The 22675-nt window shown below is 36.5% G+C and overlaps 1 protein-coding gene across 1 annotated transcript in view; it reads right to left on the bottom strand.

Moving 5' to 3' along the window:
- Positions 1-20842, bottom strand: part of LOC103769763 (protein diaphanous homolog 2-like) — a gene marked incomplete at its 3' end in the record, with an annotated part of 22074 nt that extends 1232 nt beyond the window's left edge. Inside the window, exons 1-10 of the mRNA XM_008936998.1 lie at positions 20729-20842; positions 19253-19285; positions 16715-16891; positions 15149-15253; positions 10766-10786; positions 5002-5141; positions 4550-4624; positions 4403-4472; positions 2953-3089; positions 1711-1819 (exon numbers count right to left, since the gene is read on the bottom strand). Coding sequence (XP_008935246.1) covers positions 1711-1819; positions 2953-3089; positions 4403-4472; positions 4550-4624; positions 5002-5141; positions 10766-10786; positions 15149-15253; positions 16715-16891; positions 19253-19285; positions 20729-20842 — 981 coding nt within the window. The remainder of the gene's footprint in view (positions 1-1710; positions 1820-2952; positions 3090-4402; positions 4473-4549; positions 4625-5001; positions 5142-10765; positions 10787-15148; positions 15254-16714; positions 16892-19252; positions 19286-20728) is intronic.
- Between the last annotated feature and the right edge of the window lie 1833 nt (positions 20843-22675).

The following is a 22675-nucleotide window of genomic DNA, read 5'->3' on the forward strand; positions in this document are numbered from 1 at the left end:
TTTGTTTATTTTAAACCAACAAGGTCTTAAAGCAGGAGACAACTTCAAAATCAATTCTTTTGTGATAGCATTGTTAAGATCAAAATTAAATTTATACAATGTTACTGAACACCATCAACTCATTAGTTCTGAAATAATAACTACTGATAGTAAACATAGTGTTAAGACAACTATAGCTGACCATACACGTGATCCAGTAACAGCAAAAGGCATCCCTTCCACACAGGTATACCTGCCCTGCTTCCATATCTTTCAGCTGTGATAGCTGAAATAATAAATTTTAGCAATACAAAACAAATTATTAAAAACTGCGTTATGAGAACAAAATAAGTCCAAGTCATCATTTAGTATGATATTCAGCCACTTAGTCTCTATGCAAACACTACCAGTTACCAAAACCAAGCAATTAAAAAAAAGCTTGCCGTTTAATAACAACCAAAACTCAGGCTACTCTGGTGTATACAGAGAATAATAAACTCTATCATTGACACAAGCAGCAATGAACATGTGACACAGGACATGACACAGTGAAGATCACTGGCACAGAAGACTTTTTTTTATAGAAGTATTTTTAAAAACTCCCTAGATTATATTTCAGAGATAAACCTTTGGCCGATGAAGGGCAGATGTCAAACACTCACACCAAGGAATGAACAGCTCTTATTAAAAAAAAGCAGCAATTATATCCTGCTGCAAACCACTAACCTCAAAAGGTTCTCTGCCAAAAATGGACATACCCCATCCACATCTGTCATAATTATAACAATATATGTAAATATTTAAGAGGCTGTATATACTCCTGTAAGTCCCAGCAGCAGTAATGTAGCTCCATGTATATCTTACAGATTTCTGAGAGGCAGAGGATATCTGCATGCCTATCCTAAGGAAACAGCATTGTGTTTCATAACACAAGGACTCAAGAGGACAGGTTAGAGTAAGAAGTAAGCCCCAGGCCAACAGCATCATAGTTCTTGGAGTAATTCTTTTCAATACATGACTTTGTAGAAGTAAGCACTCCCTTAACAAAAATAGTTCCATATATATTCAGCTGACCATAAAGCAAGCATACTGAAGGTGAAAATTATTAAAAAACTAAATTAAAATATATATATACACACACATATACATGACACTGATCAGTTTTGACTATGGCTTATTTCTGTTTAGTGTAAGAGGATAGCTATGTTGAATGACATCAAGCCTTAGGATCTAAAACTATCAGTTTTACTCCCACTCAGTTTACTTCCCATATTGCCAAATGATTAACTAACTATCACTGTCCTTGTGTCATGAATTTTTTAAAAAGGTCAGGGCAACCAATTTATCAGAAGCATGCTAGGATTTAACCTAAGCTGTCATTACCAGGGGTAATGATAACAAGTAACAAAAATCCATCATTGCCAAATAAAACATTTGACTCAAGTTCCTAGAAAACTTCAGCACAAAAAAAAAATCATGAAAATATTTAAATGTTTTAAGATGTATGCTTATCTAGGTCTTTATTCAGTAATATCACAAAAAAGTTGAACAATACTGGAAGTATCAGCAGGTCATTTCCACTTTTTTGTCCTCTGTTACTGAACACTGGAGTAATAGCTTTAAAAATATTTTATCATCTTTAAATAATTTCCTAGCAAAATAATAAACAGTCTTCTGGTATTTTATATGATTTCTGAAGTATTAGTAAGCATACAATAAAAGTAAACCCACCTGCAGCTGTAGGAATTCATGGTTTTCCAGTCCTTCAACAATCTGAGAAAAACGTTCCCTATTGTGCCTTTCTGCAGCAGTGGTTATAGCATCTAAAAGCTTGTCCAGGCTAAAAAGAAAGACACAAAAAGCACAGCAGTCAGCTTTCTCATTTTAAAGATACTTAGCTCATTATATACACAACCCAAGACTTCAGTGCACTGACAGGGAATCTTAATGCATTTATATACACTTATATACATAAAGTTGAAAACAAACCAAGAACCAAGTGTTAAAATATCTGCAAAATGAACATTGAATTAAAAAAAGATGAATACATTTCCAAATTGTGACATTCAGCTGAGAAACAACCTATGACAGAAAAAAAACACCAAACCTACCTTTTCAAGACAGTGTACTAGGTACCCACTGACTTTAACATCTCAGAATTCTAATTAATTGTCTTTTCAGAAATCAAAATATTCTTATGTGCTTATTGTATAGAAGATAAGGAGCTAGCTGTTCTTAACCTTCAGTAAACTAAGACAATAATTCAAAAGGAAATGTGATTATCTTGTTTCAAAAAAGCTCACAGATACGTGCTAACTCCATATCTTGAACTGTTCAAAACTTCAGCTCTAAATAGCAAATTTAATGGAGCAAAAAGTTGAAAAGTTTAGTTAGAGGGGTGATAATTTAATAAAACCCATATGTATTTATTTCTAAATCAAGATCTTCTACACTAATGAAAAACTTTAACGTGATATCAAAAAAGTAATTTTTCAAATACAATTTTATCTCCCCTCCTCAGAGATGTCCCAATATCCATCTTCCCCACAAAAACAGGCTCAGTAGTGCCCCATGCTAAAACACACTGTTCTAAGGTGTCTTTAAAACTGACAGTTTTCCTTGTGTCACTTACAAGTTCACAACTCCTTACTATATTCAGAACTATATAAAATATTTCTTTCAACAGTCATTTATTAACAGTTATGGTCCATTAAGTATTCACTTCTCCACAGTAAGCAATCACAGTCCTTTCAAACGTTCTACTTCAGCCACTGTTTGCAGTTCTCCGCTCATTTGTTTGTTTCTGATTTAATACTAGATTAATGCATCAGAACAGGAGAAAGCCTCTTTTATTTTAAGTACGTTAAAAAAGTAAAGACTTAACAGGTTACATTTGTTTCATTGACAAATTTGTGTCCAGACTGACAACTCACCAGTGTGCAAAAAAAAAAATTTTTTTTATATCTTACTTACATATTTTCCTCCCCAACAATGCAGATGGCAGAAAGTATTTTTACTGTTTCAGTCATCATGTGTGGTTGCTTTGGATCAATTGCTCTTGATAACAGCAAGAGACTTCTTTGATCTCCTAGAATCCTTTGCAATCCGTACTTAAAGAAACAAAAAGCTCACAGTGAAAAGATTGTATTTGTTTCGAGTACTCATCATCATCTTTGGGCTTCAGATCTTCAGGAATTTTCACAAAATTGCATTCCCCTCATTTGAAGTCTGGCAACACTCTGCTGAAACTTTCTGGGTATTATTGCTTGGGGACACAACTCAGTTTTCCCCAGTGTTACATCTGAGGCTCACTCTTCAGAAAGAGAGCTGGCTCCTAAGGAAGACACTCAATCTCATAAAATCAGGTGTCCACCAAAAGACAAATCAGTTTCTATTTTCTAACTGTATCTGAACCTCAACAGCATGATCAATTAATTCCATTTTTTTTCCTGTAACAGCTCCTGGCAAGTTGAAAAATGACTTTCCACGCAAGGACCAATAAAGATTGAAATTAGCTTTTGAAACAATTACCTTTGTTTATTTATTGTATATTCTATTTCACTTTCTGTACAGATGAATCAAAAAAAGACATAGCAATTTATTTAAAAGTAGCACTATTTTTCTTTACTGTTAACTACAGAATAGTTAGTAAATCAGATATCTAATTATTTGAAATCACCCTGTAAGTAAGAACAGCAGGGGGGAAGCATGTGACCATTTCAGTTCACTTCTCCCTCTTCAGACAGGCTATTCTGTGAGATTTTACTCAACTGAGTAACAGTAGTTACCAGTATCTTTAATGCACAGTTGTGTTTGTTACAGTTGGCAGGGAATAAATCATTGTAACACTGTAGATTTTGCTATAAATAAAGCAAAAATACAAGCTGAACACATCAACTTCTAGAAGCAGTACTTTGTGAACACAAGTAACTTATGTTAGAAACAAGCTAGACGTAACTTAAATTAGACTCAAGCTTTTTCCTTTACCCACTACCTACCAACTTGAAAACAGTGACTAGAAAGATATTAAATCATACTAAGTTCAAAATCAGGTGAAAAGCACATTATAGAAACAAAACCAATTCAGTTTTGAAATCAGATTTTAAAACCAAGCATTTTCCTTTCCATTTCTATTAGTTTCTGAACTCACTTAGCTTAAATCCATACTATCACACTGTCCACCAAATATTTTACTGCCAAAATCCAGTATTATTTAACAGATGTAAGACAAAATGCATATTCAGAAAGGTTTATGAAAAAGACTCAACAAAATGTTACACTAAGCTTAGTGCTGCAAAAGGAGTCAGCTGGCACCAGACACACAAGCTTTCCTTCCTTTTCTGAGGTTCAGCATGCTACATACATCTTGAAGTCATCAACATCCAACTATGCTAAAACTATTTGAATTCAGAATATTTCTTACTTTATTGTTCATAAATGCTTTGAGGCACTGGATCAGTTTATGTTGATTCTTCTTATCAATACTTTCTTGCCTTGAAGGAGAAAAATAACATCAGTACAATCTTCACAAGCTGTCCCACTCCTCCCTTCAAATCACCCAAGTCCTTACTGTTTCTTGTCCAGAAGCTTTTCCAACACATCCAACAGAAGTCCAAGACCTTCATGTCCAAAATTGTTAACCCAGCTGGAAAAAGGAAGAAAAACACTTTTAATTATATAGTAATTAAAAGCAAAACTTGCAAAGTTATGTCTCCAGAACTGCTTGTACATCTCTACATAGACTCTGCTTTTAGTCTCCCTTCCCAAGAAGACCTGATCAACCCTTAGGACAAATGCCTAGTTCCCACAACTCGAAGTTGTTGAGAACCATGGTGAAAGGTGGGAAGATATTGCAGACAGTTGCAAACACTTTACTTATCCTTTTTCAGTGTGGTGAGAAGTACTCTTGCCCGCCAACAAGCATTAGCATAATGACTCTGGTTTCAAAAAAAGAAAACCCCACAACTCCTGTATTGCTTCACAAACAGCATGATGAAAATGACAGCAGAAATTATTACTTACCTGACAGGATTGCTAGTTAGAGACACTCTCAAAGACTCTAGACAATTAAGCAGCTTTTCTTCTGAAATTCCAGATCGCAATTCATGAATATATTCTTGGGAGGACAGTGTGCATTCATGCTTGCTGTTTTTCAGTCCACCCTATCACAGAAGACAGAATGCTGCTTATTGTTACATTGAGCATAGTTGTGTTCAGATCACGAACAGGTAAGGCAAATAAATTTTATAATCACCATCTTCCTTGTAAAACTATTACAGACAGTTGACATGACTTTGACTTGTCGTATGTATTTAATAGTTTAGGTTCTGCATCACAAGGGTAAATGTTTTTCTGGAATCCTCTTCAATTCTTTGAGTACAGTGCATACAGTACATCTTGGATATAAAAATGTCCTGCTGTCACTCAGTTGTATTAACATGTTTAACTGCTACACACTCTCATTGAACATCCACTTCACAACAGTGTACTGGAAACAGCAATAAATAGAGACACACACAAACCCTCACAGTTGTTATTAAGCTTGCCTGATCATTCCCACTGTCCCTGTCTTGCATTTTAAAAAAGCTGTTATTACTATGGACATAGCCTAACTCTAATTCTCTCTTCTCTGAAAGAAAGGAAGAAGATAAGGCATTGAAAAGTGACTTTGGAAAGGAGCTGGCATCCACTAACTATTGAATCAGTGTTTTTTTAAAATTATGCAACTGCACAAGAACCACCTACAAGGTATTCCAGTATTATAATACCCAACAATCAGTTTTTAGAGATGTAATATTCAAAACCATGAACAATATACAGAACATTTTACCAAAGGGTGAAACTGATTTTATGTACAGCTCTGACAAGTCACAGGAGAGCAGGCTTACCTCAGAAGAGTGGCTAAGATTAACATGCAGTTCCTAAAGCTCCTTAGCAACAAATGGTCTGTTGAAGAGAGCCTGCTAAAGATGTCAGGGATGTAAAGGCAATATGAAAAGTGCCTGACATACAATAGGATTTACACGGAGTTGGGTTTAATGGTATCAGGAACTGCTCCAACTACTGCAATCTTCTAATTGCCTCTCTTTCAAAAAGCTACTTAATGAAGTTTCTGGTGTGCTCTATTCAAATTCTTACTCATCATTTTCCAAAGATGACACCAAGTGTGGCTGATGACAAAATGACTTGCCTAGATCTAAGTTAATGATTTTGACCTGAACATATTTCACTATTAATGCAATAACAGAACTACATATATGTTCATAATACTTTCAGATTGTTTGTCCGCATCTCAACAAAACAAGAATCAGATAAAGACTGTGAACACAAAGACAAGAGTGTCCTCTGGACTACATCAACTTTGAAGATGTTTCTTGCTGACACACACAGCACCATTTGCTGGACATCACCAGTTATACATCAAAGGACCAAGACAAAGATGAGTAAGCAGGACTTAAAAGAACTACAGTCCCTATCAACCTCCTAAACATGAGATGCTCTTTCGAAGAAAAAAGAAATTAATGGGTAGAGATTATCTTTATAAGTGACTTAAAATTAGGTAAGTTTATTAGCACTAGACATTGAAAATTATTGTTCAAAAAATCACCACAAAAAAAAAAAAAACAAACTCATAAGGTAAAGAACTAGAAAACAGGAACAGTTTTATGCTGTTCATTTCACTGGGTGGGAATCAAAAAGACTGTATGTGTAACTAATGTACACAATCTATGTGACACTCGATACAATTTTTGTCATTTCAGACAACAGCCATTCCCCAGCCCTAAGAGTAAAAGAACAGGAGCAGGGCTGTAAGCCACAAAATCTATAAAGAGATGAGATAATGGCAACTTCAATCATATCCTATTATATGTTAAGCCAGACCCTGAAAAGCACTCTAGAATGCAAGATGTATTTCTCCTTTCAAAAAGATTGTTTCTTGCAGTTAGCACTTCAACTGGACTCTGCTGCAAGCTACGAAGGAGACTTCTACATAGATGATGCATTTAAGGTTTTTGATGTTTTCTTTCATACTTAATCCAAGGTGTGTTCTTGCTGCCTCCTCTTTCTGTGCACCCAGGACACTAGTGAGGCCCCTGTCCTCAGATAAGGAGGATGATTTTTTATCATCAGTTCACAACACATCTCCTCTACCTTTTTCCCCCCCCATTCAAAACAGATGATCACTGATGGCTCACAAAAATCCCTTCTCAAAACCTTTCTTCCAAATACTCTAGTTCATGTTAGAGGATTCTCAGCTTAACAGAATGACTTTCTGTTCCTTTCTGCCATCTTCTTTTCAGTCTCAATACACTCTTACCTCTAGCCATGCTAATTGGAGTGCTACCACCAGGTGCTATTTCTTTCATTTCTCTTTTCAAAGAGTTTGATTGGAATAGTAATTTTAAGTAATGTTATGACTTTACATGGATCAGATTTCAATACATATACATTTCTCATTTACTTTGAAGTACAAGGTCTTGGTGAAAGATATGCTCTATGTGAGAGTATCTAATAAAGATAAGGCAAAAGTGAAGTACAAAGAAACTCAAAGGGTTGGGTCCCACACCAGAAGTTTCAGAGATTAAATCAATGCATAAGATCAAAAAACTTTGAAATTACTTTATGACCAGTTATGTTCACAGCACTACAATGAAGGCATAGAATTATTCATTTGTGACAACTCAGATGAAAGCCTGGACCATGAACTTAAAAATCCTTCTCTGAGGAAGCTAGAAGCAATGAACTTTTAGTGAAGGTGTAAGCTTAAGGAAACTCCTGGACATCTCACCAAAAAAAAAAATCAAACATTTTTTATGTAAAAGAAAACCTAATTTGCTTTCCCATGAAGGCAGTAACTCTAATGAACTCAAAACTGTGTAGGGCACATTTCAGGGTTTAAGGGGCAACCCTTTAAAAGGACAGTGTAGGATCCTTACAGTGTAGGATACAGTGAAAAACACTTGAGCGTACCTTTTCCTCTACAAAAACTTCTTTTTTAAATCGTAGAAAACCAGGCAATAATTTAGTATTTCAGATAATTTTATTAAAATTTATCTTACTCTACCTTGACTCCAGATAATTTCAAAGTTGTTACCTAGACAAAGAACTTCCTCACCTAGGACTTAAAAAATGTTCAGCTTTAAGCATTACTCAGATGTGCCACCATAGGCCTGTAAACAAGCTTGAGAACCAGTATCTAACCAAAAAAAGCAAAGCAAAAGCATTTTGCCCTCCTTGGGGAAATCAGGAGATATTTTACCTACTTGGTGGGTAAGAACTGTGGGGCACACCTGAACCATGTGGCTGACCTCAAACAGTTTAAGTACAGCATCAGAAAAAAAACTGCACAAACTACTCCTTTTTTAGGCACCTGATAATTCAGAGCTCACTGGGACTCAAGCTAATGCCAAGTTCAGCTGAAGAAGTTTAAGTGTATTTCTTCCTTCAGTGAGAATGTTGGCAGCCAGTACACTGAATCCAAATCTCACTGTACCACAGGTGGTCAGCTTCCATCCAACTCACTACACCTGCTGTACAGTTCAGAAAATAAGAGAAACAAGTAATTGGTACCAGCTTAATTATTAACAGAGCAGAAGTAATAACTTACACTTTCCTCTTTGTCAATGACTTACTGAAGAGTTTTTGCATGCTCTCTATTAACACAATCCTGTTTCTATGTCCAGCAAAGAAACCACTGTATTTTAATTAGAGTATAATACCACAAGTCAGATAAAACATGTGGTTTGTGGGGTATGGGGGTCGTTTGTTTGTTTCTGTAGGAAAGCAATAATAAGAGTTTTCAAAGATGTTTTCTAACCATATATACTCTATTGGTTCCACATCTGACTAGGAAAAGCAGTATCCTTTCTCAAACTATGGGGAAAACACCCAATCAGCTCCTCACCTAGAAACTGGAAGTTTACACAGTCCATACCCACTTCACCCTGTAGATATTAGCCAAACACATAAATTCAACCCATTAAAACCAGAACTAACAAGTTAATCATGCTTTCAGATGTCTATGTTAATTTCTTAGAGATAAACAGAAGATGTGCAGCTGCCATTTCAGTGCAATTATCACTGTCTATAAAATCAAGGAAAGGTTACTTAGCATGCAGCTAAAATGACAAGTAAGCACCAGTGCTTGAGATCCCAAATGAAACTCAAATTTAGATTCAAGCTCTAAAGTCCTCATTAACAGGTAAACTTCTTCTCTGCAATGGTCACTACTACCCAAGAGTACCATCAAACAGCCTCACATTCTCCTCCATAACCACAGTAAATGTGTAAATCTTCAGGAAAGTAACTACATATGCCTGCAGATTCAAGAAAGTCCCTAGGGATGAATGCTATAAAAACATATCCTGAGAAGCAGCACACCAAGATGCATGCATTCTTTAAGCAATAATATGCAGAAGCCATACTCTAAGTGTGGCATTTCTTATTTTACTATTCTGCAAGTTATCTGTACAAAAACATGCTTTTAATGCCTAACTATTGCTCTGTGCAAAAACATGCTTTTAATGCATAACTATTGCTCTCCACCAGACCCCAAATTAAAAGGCATGGGGAAGAAATCATCTTACAGAGCTTCTGCACTACCCACATACCAGCTTCCTTTATTAAGTAATCTCTTCACAAAGCAGCTGCTCAGGCTAATTCATATCCTAAGGAAATAACATGGCAGTGGGGCTTATTGGAAAGTGGTTTTAACTCACTGAATTGGAGAATTAATAATTTCCTTCTCAAAAAAAAAAAAAAAAAACACCAAACCTTTAAACACCTTTGTTGTGCTTATGTTATTTTCTCAATCAGAATATGAACCAGCCCTTTGTACAAAGCTAAAAGTACTGGTGAATACAGACAGAGAAGTCTGCTTAAAGACCACTCTGAATAAAATCAATTCAGTGGCCATTTCGTTACACACTATACCCATATACATATAAGGGCATCTGAGGTAATGATTAGACACTTCTAAGTCATAGGCTGTTCTTTATTATTTTTCACTACAAAATCCAAGTACTGAATATGACCTAAGTAAAAAACTGTGTAATACATGAAAAGCCTGTTTTGGCTGCAATAAAAGTAAAATCCACCCACCATTAAGAGAAACATCATTGCTTTCAGCTAACGCTTAAAATGTTTATTCTTCCAAAAATCCCTTTTTTCCAGTAAAGAAAAATTTGCTGAATTCAGTCCAACAGATTAAGTTCTAAGTACTTACTAAAATAAGACGACTTCCGACATGACAACATAAAATGTACTTGAGCACTTAATATGAGAAAAGTTATCCTATGAGTGATCTCATTCTTATTAATTGACCTTCTGAATCCTCTGCATTAATCTTATTCTCACTCTGGTATCTAGCAGCTGAAATTTCCATGATAAACTATGAGTATTAAGAATGAGGACATAAAAAAAAACTCAACATCTAAACAGAATGAAGTAAGCCAAATACTGTAAATTTAAAGTTTTGAGTGGTTGCCTTCAATGAAAAGATAGATAAGACTAAATTTCACTTGTGGCTCACAACAAACAGATGAGTCTTCAGTGAGTCTCAAGTCTTGGGAAACAGATTACTAAGAACTTAAAAACAGACCCTTCAGAAGTGCTGTCAATGATGTTGTACTGGTAAGATAAACCTGACTGAGGTAGTTGATGATTGTTTTGATAAAGCCCACGGGACTATTAAATCCAAACTAAAATTGCAGAATATTCCAGCCTAATCCCTAAAAAATGGAAATGTATTCATAAGAAAAAACAAAGCTATCATGTTGATACTCACCGGAACTTTACTTCCGACTATCTGCATGCAGTGGTCAGCCAAGAGAGGTTATTGTGTAAAAAAGATAATAATAATAATACATAAATAAACACAGCAAAGTACTTAGTAGGATGTAGCATTACACAAACTTTTCAGTGCTTAATTATTAGTAGTTGTTACATTATTTTATTACTTTATCAAACTGTTTAGGAGTTATAGCTTCTCAAAAGGAAAACAGTACTTCCACTGTAGGAGAAATAATTTGAAATTCTTGTGTTCCACGGCTGAATCATGAGCATTTTACACATTTACAAATAGCTAAATACCTAGCTTGACCTCTACACATTGAAAGATTAAAAGATAGCAAATTTGTTAAAATTATCAGGTCAGATATTTTACATATGACACTGAGAAAACTGCAGAAAAAAAAAAATAATGGCCTACTCACTTCCTCATACACCTAACTACTTCATTCATTCTGGAGCTTTTGATCTATTTAGATGATGTCATCTGATGAATTTAATTAAGTTTTCATAATCAAAACCATGGCCTACAGTTATAAATTTAACTTGCATTTCAGAAAAACCTCAGGTGGCATTTTTCTTCAACTGCTCAGTATGGATGCTTTTAATTACACGGATAATTAAGCAGTGATTTTCAGAATGACATCTTCACTTTTTCACCATGGAACAGCATCTCTGCATATGCACGAGTAAGAAGTTGACTTTACCTGGCAGAAACTCTGCAGGCATGCAGCACATCTCTGCCCTGCCATCACTTTGCATCCATGACCACGTTCCTGTTAACATGAGGACTACAGACTTGGGCTTAAATATTGTAGGTAGGCCTGTCTGTGTCAGCTCTTGGCTGCAATCTGATAACTGCCAGTTTATTGAGTAACTACTTTTAACTGATTAATATCCAGAGACAATATGATTTTGTTCTGAAATCTGAATTTTCCTGTACCTGTTCAGTTTCTACCCACTTCATTTTCTCCTCTTATCTGTTCCACTATTCTTTTAGGAAGTATTTCAGAAGACAAAAGTCCCTGCAAGTCTTTCACAATCAGCTCCCCTCCCCTTCCTGGTGATGCTTCTCCTAGGAGCACAAGATGAACTGTCATCATTGGACAATCTCCTTTCCTATTTACTATTTTTCCCTCTCACCACTGTTCAACTCATTGAACATGGCACGAGATGTCACCACGTTTGGCTCCAAAACAAAATTCTGAGCCTTTGCCATTTCCCACGTACAACTTGCATGGTCAACAATCTTTCTCTGCCAGTGAAAGAAGGGATCAGAAGCACAGATAATCACTTCACATGAAAGTGTCCAGTTTATTAGCTTCTACATTTCCTCCATCCTCCAAGGAAAACAAAAGCTTTTGTCATCCATTGAAAAGCAAGGTTTCTTTCTCACTCAAAACTCTGACGACAGTAGAGTGTTTCAGAAAAGCATGGTCAACATGCTGCAGACGGCACACAAGGCAGAGGAAATGAAGCACCAAGTTTAAAAATAATTTCGTTAAGACAACATCAGCAAATGAGAGTGATACTATCAAATGAGTGGAGAGAGCTCAAAAGCCCAAATAATACAAACATGAAATGAACGGGAAGAAAAGTCACATCAACTGTTAAGGGCGTTCCATGAGCTCTAAGCAGAAGAAAAGGCCTGAGTATTTTCAGAAAACAAAATAAAGACAGATGAACGATTATCTGTGACCAGAGAAAAAGGCAGAAAATTTTAAGAAAGATAATGTTGAATGCAATCAGCATTTTCACGGAAGACAAGCCTGAAGATGGCTTGAAGAAAAAGAAACTTTGACAATTCATGATGCATTAAAAACTGGATCGGTGTTGAATACAACTAAGCAGAACAGTTGCTTAAGGAGCAGACAAAATTTACAGTGAAATTGAGGTTTTGCTTTATTTTATGATCCAAATCAGTATTTTACAATTTTATAACTTTTATTTTTAAAGCAGTTAAGATACTACTTATTCAAAAACTGAATTAGGATAACACTACAGAGAAGCCATTCATATTTCTGAACTACCTTAAATAATTCCATTCAAATGCTGTGATTCAATGGCAAGAAGGACTTTCTGAAGCACACAGACATCAACAAGGGCCCTTTCTCCATTAGGAAAATCCTTTTGCATATGTGTAAAACATCCATACTGGCGCCAATGCAAGTTCAAAGCACACGTTCATGTATGAGGACATCTTGGGCTTTTTTTTTTTCTAATTGTTAGTACATTTTGGCAAACGTATCCCCAGGCCTGTTAAGTTTCCCATGCTGCAGCACATACAGTGGCAGTAAGGCAATCTGTTAAAATACTCAGCAGTTAGACATGCAACAGTAGCCATGCTTTTCTTACCCAGCTACAAAATTAGGGTACTTGAGGCAGTGACATTTCAGTATTGGTATGTAAGTGTTCACCATCATCCAGCTGTTTTTAGGGGGAAGAGCTGCAAGTACTGCCACTGTCAAAGTTTCTACAGCTTCAATAAAACATAGCTTTTTTTTGCTTAGCAAATTTGCTTACTGAGAAAAATGTAACACTGATCATTAATTGAAGACAGAAACCTTACCAGACATAATCAATAGTTCCCAAAGATAGTCTGGGCAAAGAAGATTAAGAGGAAAATGCACAACATTCAAAGCATAAGCTTGAATAATTCTCCAATAACTTGTATGTCTAGCTACATCATGCTTTAAGCACTGGATTCCTTCCAGGACAGACTGAAGGACTGTGGATTTTATTTAAGTTGAACTCATGCAGGAACATCACTCCTCTCAAAAACATAAATCAACATTTTCACATTAGAATGCAAGTTTTTCCTCATTTAAGTTCATATGTTTAATGCAAAGCATTTTCATTTAATAACTGAATGCCATTGTAGGTTTTTTCAATGTAATTCTGCAGAGCTCATTTTCAAGGTTAAAAGAAAGATAAGTCAACTGCACTGCTTCTATTCCATACTTCGATTCATTAGACACCAACATAAGCTTATTTGACAGTTTATTTCACTAAGAAACTGACTATTTAATGCTTCTCTGTATTTAGCACTCAGACTCAGCTCTGCAGAACTGCTAGCAGTGCTGCCGTTACGTATTTGAGAAATTACTCTACACGTGGTCGTCATTTTCAGTAACCTTTTATTGCACACAATGACTTCAAAAAGATGAGACTCATCCTAATTTCCAAATAAAATCACCTGCACTAACTGCTTTTGTCCATATATTATGCTGATAGCAAATTCTATCACTTGAAGCATACTTCTGTCTCTTGGATACACAAAGCTACCTACCACCACTTCTTTCCCACTACTGCAAGACGTTCAGTTCCCCAGATTTCACCACTAGTTTCTCTACGATTCTTTACGCAACCAATGGTGTCACAAATCAGGACAAAATCTGTTTCTAGGGAAATGACAACACATACACATGTTCCACCCATTCCTGAATTTTTGTGGCATGTTCTCATCTGACAGGAACTGTATTTGCCACAGTCCATTTTTAATGCACAGAAAGCATTACCGTTGGATTTTCTAACTAATCGGTACTAACAGTCCCACTATTATTAGTCCTGCTGCAGAAAATGATTTGCAGCTCTTCAGTATTTTCAGTTCTATTTCTCCACCTCAACATATGTTGGGGCAGCCTGTTGTCCTCTGCTATTAGACTTCTGGCACCTGGAAACAGACAGACTTCAAAAAGTCTGTGTGGAGGATCCATCAACTAAGGGTTAATCCACCAGCTTCAGTACAGAGGATAAGCAACACAAATGAAAGGTCTGAATGTGTCTTATTCTACTCAAAATCTCATTTGAAATTCCTTTTAAGACCATCTTTTCACTAATGGAATAATTTTATTTGCCTTCAGAACATTTCTTAGCAGAATATTTAAGGCAGTCTTCAGGCCAGCTACAGTAGTCACCATACTCAAAATAAGGTAAAATAGCTTTATTTTAAATAGTTTGACTATTTTTTTTTTCCTGTTTCTCACACTGCAAACTATACATCTAGCATGTGTATCATTCCTGAAACCAGAACACATCATGCTATTCCTTCTAAAAGCTTTCAGTACCAAATATTCATAGATAATTCCACAGAAATACACTAAGGTTCCATCCATTATTCTGTATCATGGGATTTGCAGTTTCTGATGGTGTACAAGAAAGCATCAAGCTTTTACAAGCTTAACAACTGAAACACAAACTAACCCTCCAGATGCAGCTAGAAGTATTTTAAAGTATATTAGTAAGTACATTTTCTTTTTTTCCCTACCACTCTTAGAAGATAAATCCAGACCAAAAAAAAGGGAAGTTTCAAGCTTGAAAAGCTAACACTCAGGAAGCTAAGCTTCTTACTCTCGTCTGCCTTGGAGAGGTGACTACTTACGGATTTGGCAGTTGCAGAAATGTACTGGACAACCATCTCACGTTTTGTGGTCAAGTCTTTATCTCGTAAAGGAGCTTTACGTTCTTCATTTAGATTCATATCTTCCTGTAAAGAAACAGATCACAATAACATCAAGGTTCTATTTCATGCTTTTTACTAATCTTTGTTGTTTTCACACTCCTTTTCTTAAATAAAAATTAGCTTTCAAGCTTCTCTTTATTTCAGTTTAAAGCTGAGCTACTTGATTTGCTCATTCCATTCTGTCACTTCAAGCATTCACTGTTTTCAAGACTTAGCCAAAATTATAATTGTATCAAGGGTAGTTACCATAAGTGAAATCTGGCTCAAGAAATAGAAATAGGGGACAAACCCAAAAATTCTACCCCTCAGGGTGATCACCTAAGTGTTAATTCTTGTTAAGATCCTGTGTTTTTTTCATAAAATCTTTTTGAAACAGACACCATTCCTGCACCATCTAATCAGAAGGCTCTTATCACATTGATTATTAGCTTGTAGAAGATAAAGATGTGAATGTGTTCCAACTGATCTATTTAAAGCAAACCTAAAAATCCAAATATACTCCTAGATTATATCTAAGATGCCTGTTTCACTTTAATAACTGATTAAATACACCATGTAGCTATTACTATTCATTAGACTTGCCATTACATGTCAAAGGCACTACAGAATAGCAACTAAGAACAGAAAATGTTACTGTAATAACTTACTGGTTAACAGGTTTTTCAAGTAATTATTAGTCTCTGAAAGATAGACCTATTGTCTGCTTTAATTAACATTACTTGGGAAAGCTAAAAATTAATCCCTTAATCTAGCAAGCCAATCAAGCAAGTATTGTCTAACCTTCCAAAAGGAGATTCACAACTCCACTGAACAGAGCAAAGCTACACAATGGAACAGGACAGTTCTTAGGCCACACTGACTGTATACAAGTTTACAACAATTTTTGAGAATGCTACTGCATTTCCTGATACTGCATATATCAGCACCAATGTGCACAGCAGAATTAATACACATGTACTTCAAAAGTTCACTTCTGTATCACTAATGCAAAAGCCTGCTGGCGAGCAGAATGACAAACCTTGACAAGTGATCTTCAGACAGAAAATAGTCATGGCCATGCAAAAATTTAGCTTTCTACACTACTATTTTATTAATGGAAGTAACGCTTTTCCAAAGGTATTTATTTAAAACCACCCTTCGACAGCAATATCTAACTAATGCAACTAAGGCCTATAGAGGTTATCTTAATGAAGCAATCGATAGCATAACATTTTTTTATTTTGGCTTTTGCCTTTGTTTTCTCTGTAGAAGCAGACTGAGTAACTTAAACAGTTTGAGAGAGATATATATATAAAGTAACTATTAGCATTCTCTGAGTAACTTACCTGTTTATGTGCCAATTTAGATAGGTCTACGAGGACTGCATTTATTACTTCTGAAGTAGTTTACTTCCAAAATGACAACACTTGAAAATCACTAGTATAGAGTAAATGCCAACATGAAACAAATTAGAACCTCCGAAAACTATGTAGCACATGATCTTACCATCATTTTTTCAAAGAGATCCATAACTTCTTTTTCTGATAAGTTCATACAACGCTCATCAACAAGTGCCTGGGCAAGTGGGATTTCACTTATAGAAGGTTGAGAGTCAATAGGATGCTGAATGAGAGGTTTCTCCTTTTTCACTGCTGATTTTCTGAAGCTTGTTATTCTGTCACGCTGCAAAGACATCCATTTAAAAATAAGCAAAAATAGAAATATAGGACAGCAGCCAATTACATGGCAGTAATACACACATTTTTAGTTCATCCAGGCAGCAGAGTTAACTCAAACTGAACCGTAAGTAAAAATACTCTAACATTCAGAGATGACTTTTCAGAAAAGACAACAACATTTAAGGTAAATTCAAGACAGGTCACATGCAAAAGGGATATAACTAATTCTCACAGTTTCAAAAGTATACCAGCTACGATAAATGCTTAGCATTTCAAAACTGAGTTCATCTTCTCACATTACTCCCTAATTATCCTGATAGTGAATAAATATGGTACCACAAAGGTAATGTCCAAGCGTTCCTTCACCTGAAGAGCTATAAGTCTTTGGAGGACAACTGAAAAAGCCAGCGTTGGGAAGGAGGTACTCACAAGTTCATCAGGCTTATAAAAAAATCCTGCTAAAGTAAAATAAAGTTTGTAGAGGAATTAATGCTCCAAGTATAGTTCACAATTCCTTGAAGAGTTTTTGAGTACGGACTCCTGAAATTAGTGCAGACCTTTATGAAGCTGGGTAATGGATTACAGGCAGAAAAGCAGCCGCCCCGAGTTAGATACACGGAACAGACATTAGTGACAGCAGATCACACAGGCTGCAAGGACGTCCCACTGGTTAAGGCTGGCTCGTTTAATGCCCTACACCAAACCCCCACCTGGGTTGTTTTGTTTTTTAATGCATGCTTACTCAGTTAATTTGTTAATACTGGAAACAACCAACAAGAGCACCTTCCTTATAAGGCCATTTATTACTGTATTTTTCATATCTAACTCTATTCTGAATAGAGTCAGAGGATTTTTTTTTTAATGCTTTTAGCTATATACACATTTTCATTTTGAGAAAGTTATGTCTATAGCAACTTTTTCTAATTTAACGGTTTGCATCAACAATTACTAGGGTATTTGTTTCACAGCCTTATGAAGATGTGCCTCCATCTAACAGCAGCTTATGTAGGGTTACCAGTATCATTCACAGCCATTATTGCAATCTTTATGAAGACACGTAAACCAAAATTAATATTAAACAACCTCTGTGAGGTGTGAAAAGTTTAATGGAGTATTTCATTTGTAGGACATTTGAGGACAAGTGAGGACATTCACTTGAGATTAGTCCAGTTAGGAAGGGAGAAATTTGACCAAGTACTGTGGAATACAGACAAGAAAGGTTCTTTTTTGTTTTCTTTTTCTTCATTTGTTTTGTTGTTGGGTTTTTTGAGATCCTACAAGACTATCTTGATTTTAAGTGAAAGTATCCCTAGATAAGCTGCATTCCCTTTAAATTTCTTTGGAGGTTTTCTTTGTTTGCAGTTTTGAGGGGAGGGGGTTGGCTTTGGGTTTTCTTCTTCCTTATAAGTTTTAGATATGTGGACAGAAACACATTACCTACAAGGATACTGTTAACATCTTTAACAAGGCAAGAATATTACTTTCAACCTATTTTTCCCTTATTAGTATAGTTTATTTCACATGTTTTTGAAACTAAAATTAGGGCATAACCTATTAAAGGCCAAAAATACAGCATAATGCCTGAAAGGCAGTATGCAAAATTAGCCAATACACATCAAACGCAGTTTTACTGTTCACTTCCATTAAAATGCCCTTTCAGCAGTCACACAAAAAAAAGTCCTTTAAGATCAATTTCACAATACTGTGAGCTGTTTAAAGTATACCTTATTAACAACAAATTCGTTTAAGCGGATTGAAATGGTGACATCACTTTAAAGCCATAAATGAATCTTCTGCATAATTACTAGGCACAATTTCTTCATTTCAGACATGTAAGCAATGACTAATTAAGAGGCCTGAATGACTTGACAATTATATATAGAAAATAAAAGTTTATAATTTTACTGAAATCAATTTTGACATAAGTTTCTGTAAAAAGACTTTTCAGGCTTCCAAGTATTCCGAACTATAAAGTTAGCACTACTGAAGACAAATTTGTTGTTTGCCATCCAGTACACACTCCTCACCCAAAATGGTTCCACTTAAATCATGTGGCAACCACTGCAGATCCTTTACTGTCAAAAAGGTCAGGAGAAAATAACTTGAACTGTTGAATAACAGTTGCAACATTTCCACAGTATTACTAAAGTATTTAGAATGTGGTTAAAAATGCTTCTCCAAACAGATAACATTACTCTTCTTCAACTGACGTTACATATGAAGTTCTTTATGAGTAGTAACTCAATTTTCTGAAATTGAATGCTTAATATCCTTATAAGAACATGTTACATTGTCCACAGTATTTAGTAAAACAGCATGCAGTGTGGAGTTACCATCGCAAAGTAAGATGTCACAAAGACCTTACCACATCATCTGCCAAAGTTTTTATTTGAATATTCTATTGAAAAAAAAAACACACACACAAATCAAAGAAAAAAAGACGTTACCTACTGTTTCAGAACAAAGAAGTCTGTATTTCATGTATCCTAACATTGAAAAAAACTTCCAGTTTCATTAAGTGTTCTAACAGAAGTGTAGCTAAATGAGCAGAGAAGCTTCTGCATTTCACCTGACAAAGCAGGCTTGCATCCCATTTCACCTCACCTTTTGACTAGTCAATGAATGTGAAACCTGTATAGCTGTAGCACCCCCACTATCTCACAAAAATGCCAGGAGATCTCTCAGACAGCTTTCCAAAACAAATATGGACCACTGGCCATCAGACATTGTCAGCAGATTGCTATGTGACATTCTCAGTTTCCACACTGAGGCTCAGTTGAGTGAATTTCCTGTGCCCCAGCTTCCTGAACCTTCTGCCGGTTTCTCCTAACAATGAGTCATGTCCACTGACAGATGAACGGGCTGACACCCGTGTACTGATGATGCACAGACCAGTCACCATTACCCCTCCCTCCCCAGTACCCTCTCCATTTTTCCTTCACAGCAGTAAGATCCTGCTGACAGAGACCACCAGCATTACATATATATTCACAGACAAAAAAAGTAACCTATATTGTATACCAATATTAATAATTATCTCAAGGGAGTATTTTTTAATAAACATTGCTGAATTTACACCAAGCAGTCATGAATAGGTTAGTAAGGTCTAGAACTTTGAGATGGGGGGATCCACAACAAGAACTGCTGTATGTGACAACGTGTGGTAGTTGATCCACAATGACAGAGCCCTACATGTAACTGATGAGGAAACAGGGACTATTCTCCTGGGCAGCAAGATTTCAGATCCTTGGTTGTGCTCTCACCACCTGAAATGGCCAAGGTGCTTCTAGTCAACACAGGACTGTGTAGTGTGAACTGAGTGGATGAGTTGGATGTTATTGGAATTGAACCTGTAACTATTCAACGGACACCACACAGCATTTTACTTCCCCTTGGTGGAAGTTATTAATACACCATGCTCCTTCTAAGACTACTTTCTGTCTTGGCTATATTGTAAATACCATATTGCTGAAACAAAATTACAAAACCATACAATGGCAGAGGCGTCAAGATGGAAGGAGGGGCAATGTGTTCATACAGTGAAGATAAGCACTCAGAGATATCCAGGACAGGGTGGTGGATTGACCCTGGCTGGCAGGTCAGTCCCCACCCAGCTGCTTGCTCAGTCTCTCACAGCAGGATCAGGAGAGAATCAGAAGTGCAAAAGCAAAAACAACTCATGGGTTGAGATAAAGACAGTTTAACAAGCGAAGGAGGGGTTAAAAAAAAACTAAAAAATACCCCACACAAACATGCAAAAGCCATCAGTGACCACCAGCAGACCAACACCCACCCAGCCTCTGAGCAACTGATGCTTTGGTAGGACACTGCTCCTCCCCACCCTGCCGCCCGGGTTTATTGCCGAGCACGACGTTATATGGTATGGAATATCTCTTCGGTCAGATTGGATCAGCTGTCCTGGCTCTGTCCCCTCCCAGCCTCCAGCCCACCCCATCCCGGGAGGGGGCACACTAAGAAACAGTGAGCCTTGACACTAGGTAAGGACTGGTCAGCAAAAGCTCGAAGACTGGTGTTCTATCAACACTGCTTTGGTCACAAATCTGGACCACAGCACCCTACAGGCTGGCTAGGAAGAAAACTAACTCCATCCCGGCCTGACCCAGCACAGACAGCTAGGATAAAACCTTTCCTTGTACTACTTCAGATGCTGACACCAAGCCTTCAGCTTCCTAACTGCCCTATCTCAAATCTCTTCCCTAGAGCTATACCTCTCCTGCATTTTCATTACCTGGACTGAGTATGCAGCTAAATGAGGAATTATTACTCTAATATTGAAATCACAACTAAGATATCCTTACTCTGGTAAGCACATCTGGCCTGTAAGGGAGATCATTGAGGAAGAAGTTCAAATGAGGTAAAGCCCAACCGTGACTTCAACCCGGAGACAGCTATGTAAGCAAGAAGTTCTAAAACTCTATTATCCATTTTAGCAGTCACTTGTACTAGAAATATTCCCCCCCTTCTCATTTAAGTACTGTCAATCTCTCACAGAACCTGGAACGGGATAATCTATTCCATCTCTACATTTATATTGCATTTGTCACTCAAACTCCTCTGGGCAAAATACAGAATACTAAAGCAAGATACCACACAGCATTTTTTTTTCCCCAGACACCTCAAGCACACTTCCCAGATCTCCTTATGGCACACAAGCTACACTGCTGACAGTAGCTACTCAAGATAAGCAATACATTGAACAGGTAGAAGAGAAACTGCAAGTAGCTGGAGGCAGAGGCAAGGCAGTTATGTACCTGCAGACACTCACTGACACACAATTTTGACAGTCTCTTATACCAACAAAGAAATCACACTTCCAGTCTGATTTAAGAACATAAACCAGTTTGCCTCCCCAGGAGGAAATTTGAGATATCACAATTTTTGTAGTCAGCCTTCTGGCTTTACTCTTTCAACTACCTGTAAGACAGCCAGAGCATCACAACATAAAAGGAAATCAGCCCTTTCCTAGCTTGTTAAAGACACTAACTCCCTGATTTTAGAAGCACCCCAAAGGCAAAGGTTTTGCAAAAAATCACTATGATAAAGCATTTGCAGATAAGGAATATCCAGTTAATATTTATATGTACAAACACACAATTTAAGACAGCAGCATCTCTCTCTCCCCCAGTTTTTAGTATCAACACAAAGCATGGAACTTCAACTCCTATATCGAAGAACTATTTCCTACTGATATACTTAGTTCTTCATTTTGAAAACTTAAGAGGCAGAGGTTTTCCCTTTGAAACATAGTCTTTCTAGTCCATCAATAGTTAAAAATATTACTTTCTATTACTCCTCTCAATTTTAACTAAGTAAACTGTCCCACTACTTGCCCAAGTACTGACAGATCACGACAGTAAGGCACACAAAAACCAGAGCATATACCAGTGCAACTGCATCACACTATGCTTTTATCCCAAAAGGTCAGCCTCAGCTACGTTAATAGTCAGAGTAATTGCACCTAAGAACAGTACACAGATTTTCACCATAGTTTACTATATTTAACAACACAAAAATCACTCATTCAAGCTCAGTTCATGGCACAGCAGTAACAATGTCAACAAGCGAAGAATGACTTGAGATGACTGTGTTAACTTTTAATGCAAAGCTCATAGAAAGCCTACTTTTTAAAAATCTCTTTTCAAGCTTATCTATTAATAAAACCTTCCAGATCTTGAGGATCTGGGAAAAAAACTCCAGCTGGCCATGAGTTGTAAAGTAAGGTGTGTTTACATGGCTTGATTGATCTTGCCATTATACTTAAGTACAA

The sequence above is a fragment of the Merops nubicus genome, unplaced genomic scaffold (genome assembly GCF_000691845.1).
Source record: "Merops nubicus isolate BGI_N331 unplaced genomic scaffold, ASM69184v1 scaffold11273, whole genome shotgun sequence".
NCBI classification, from domain to species: domain Eukaryota; kingdom Metazoa; phylum Chordata; class Aves; order Coraciiformes; family Meropidae; genus Merops; species Merops nubicus.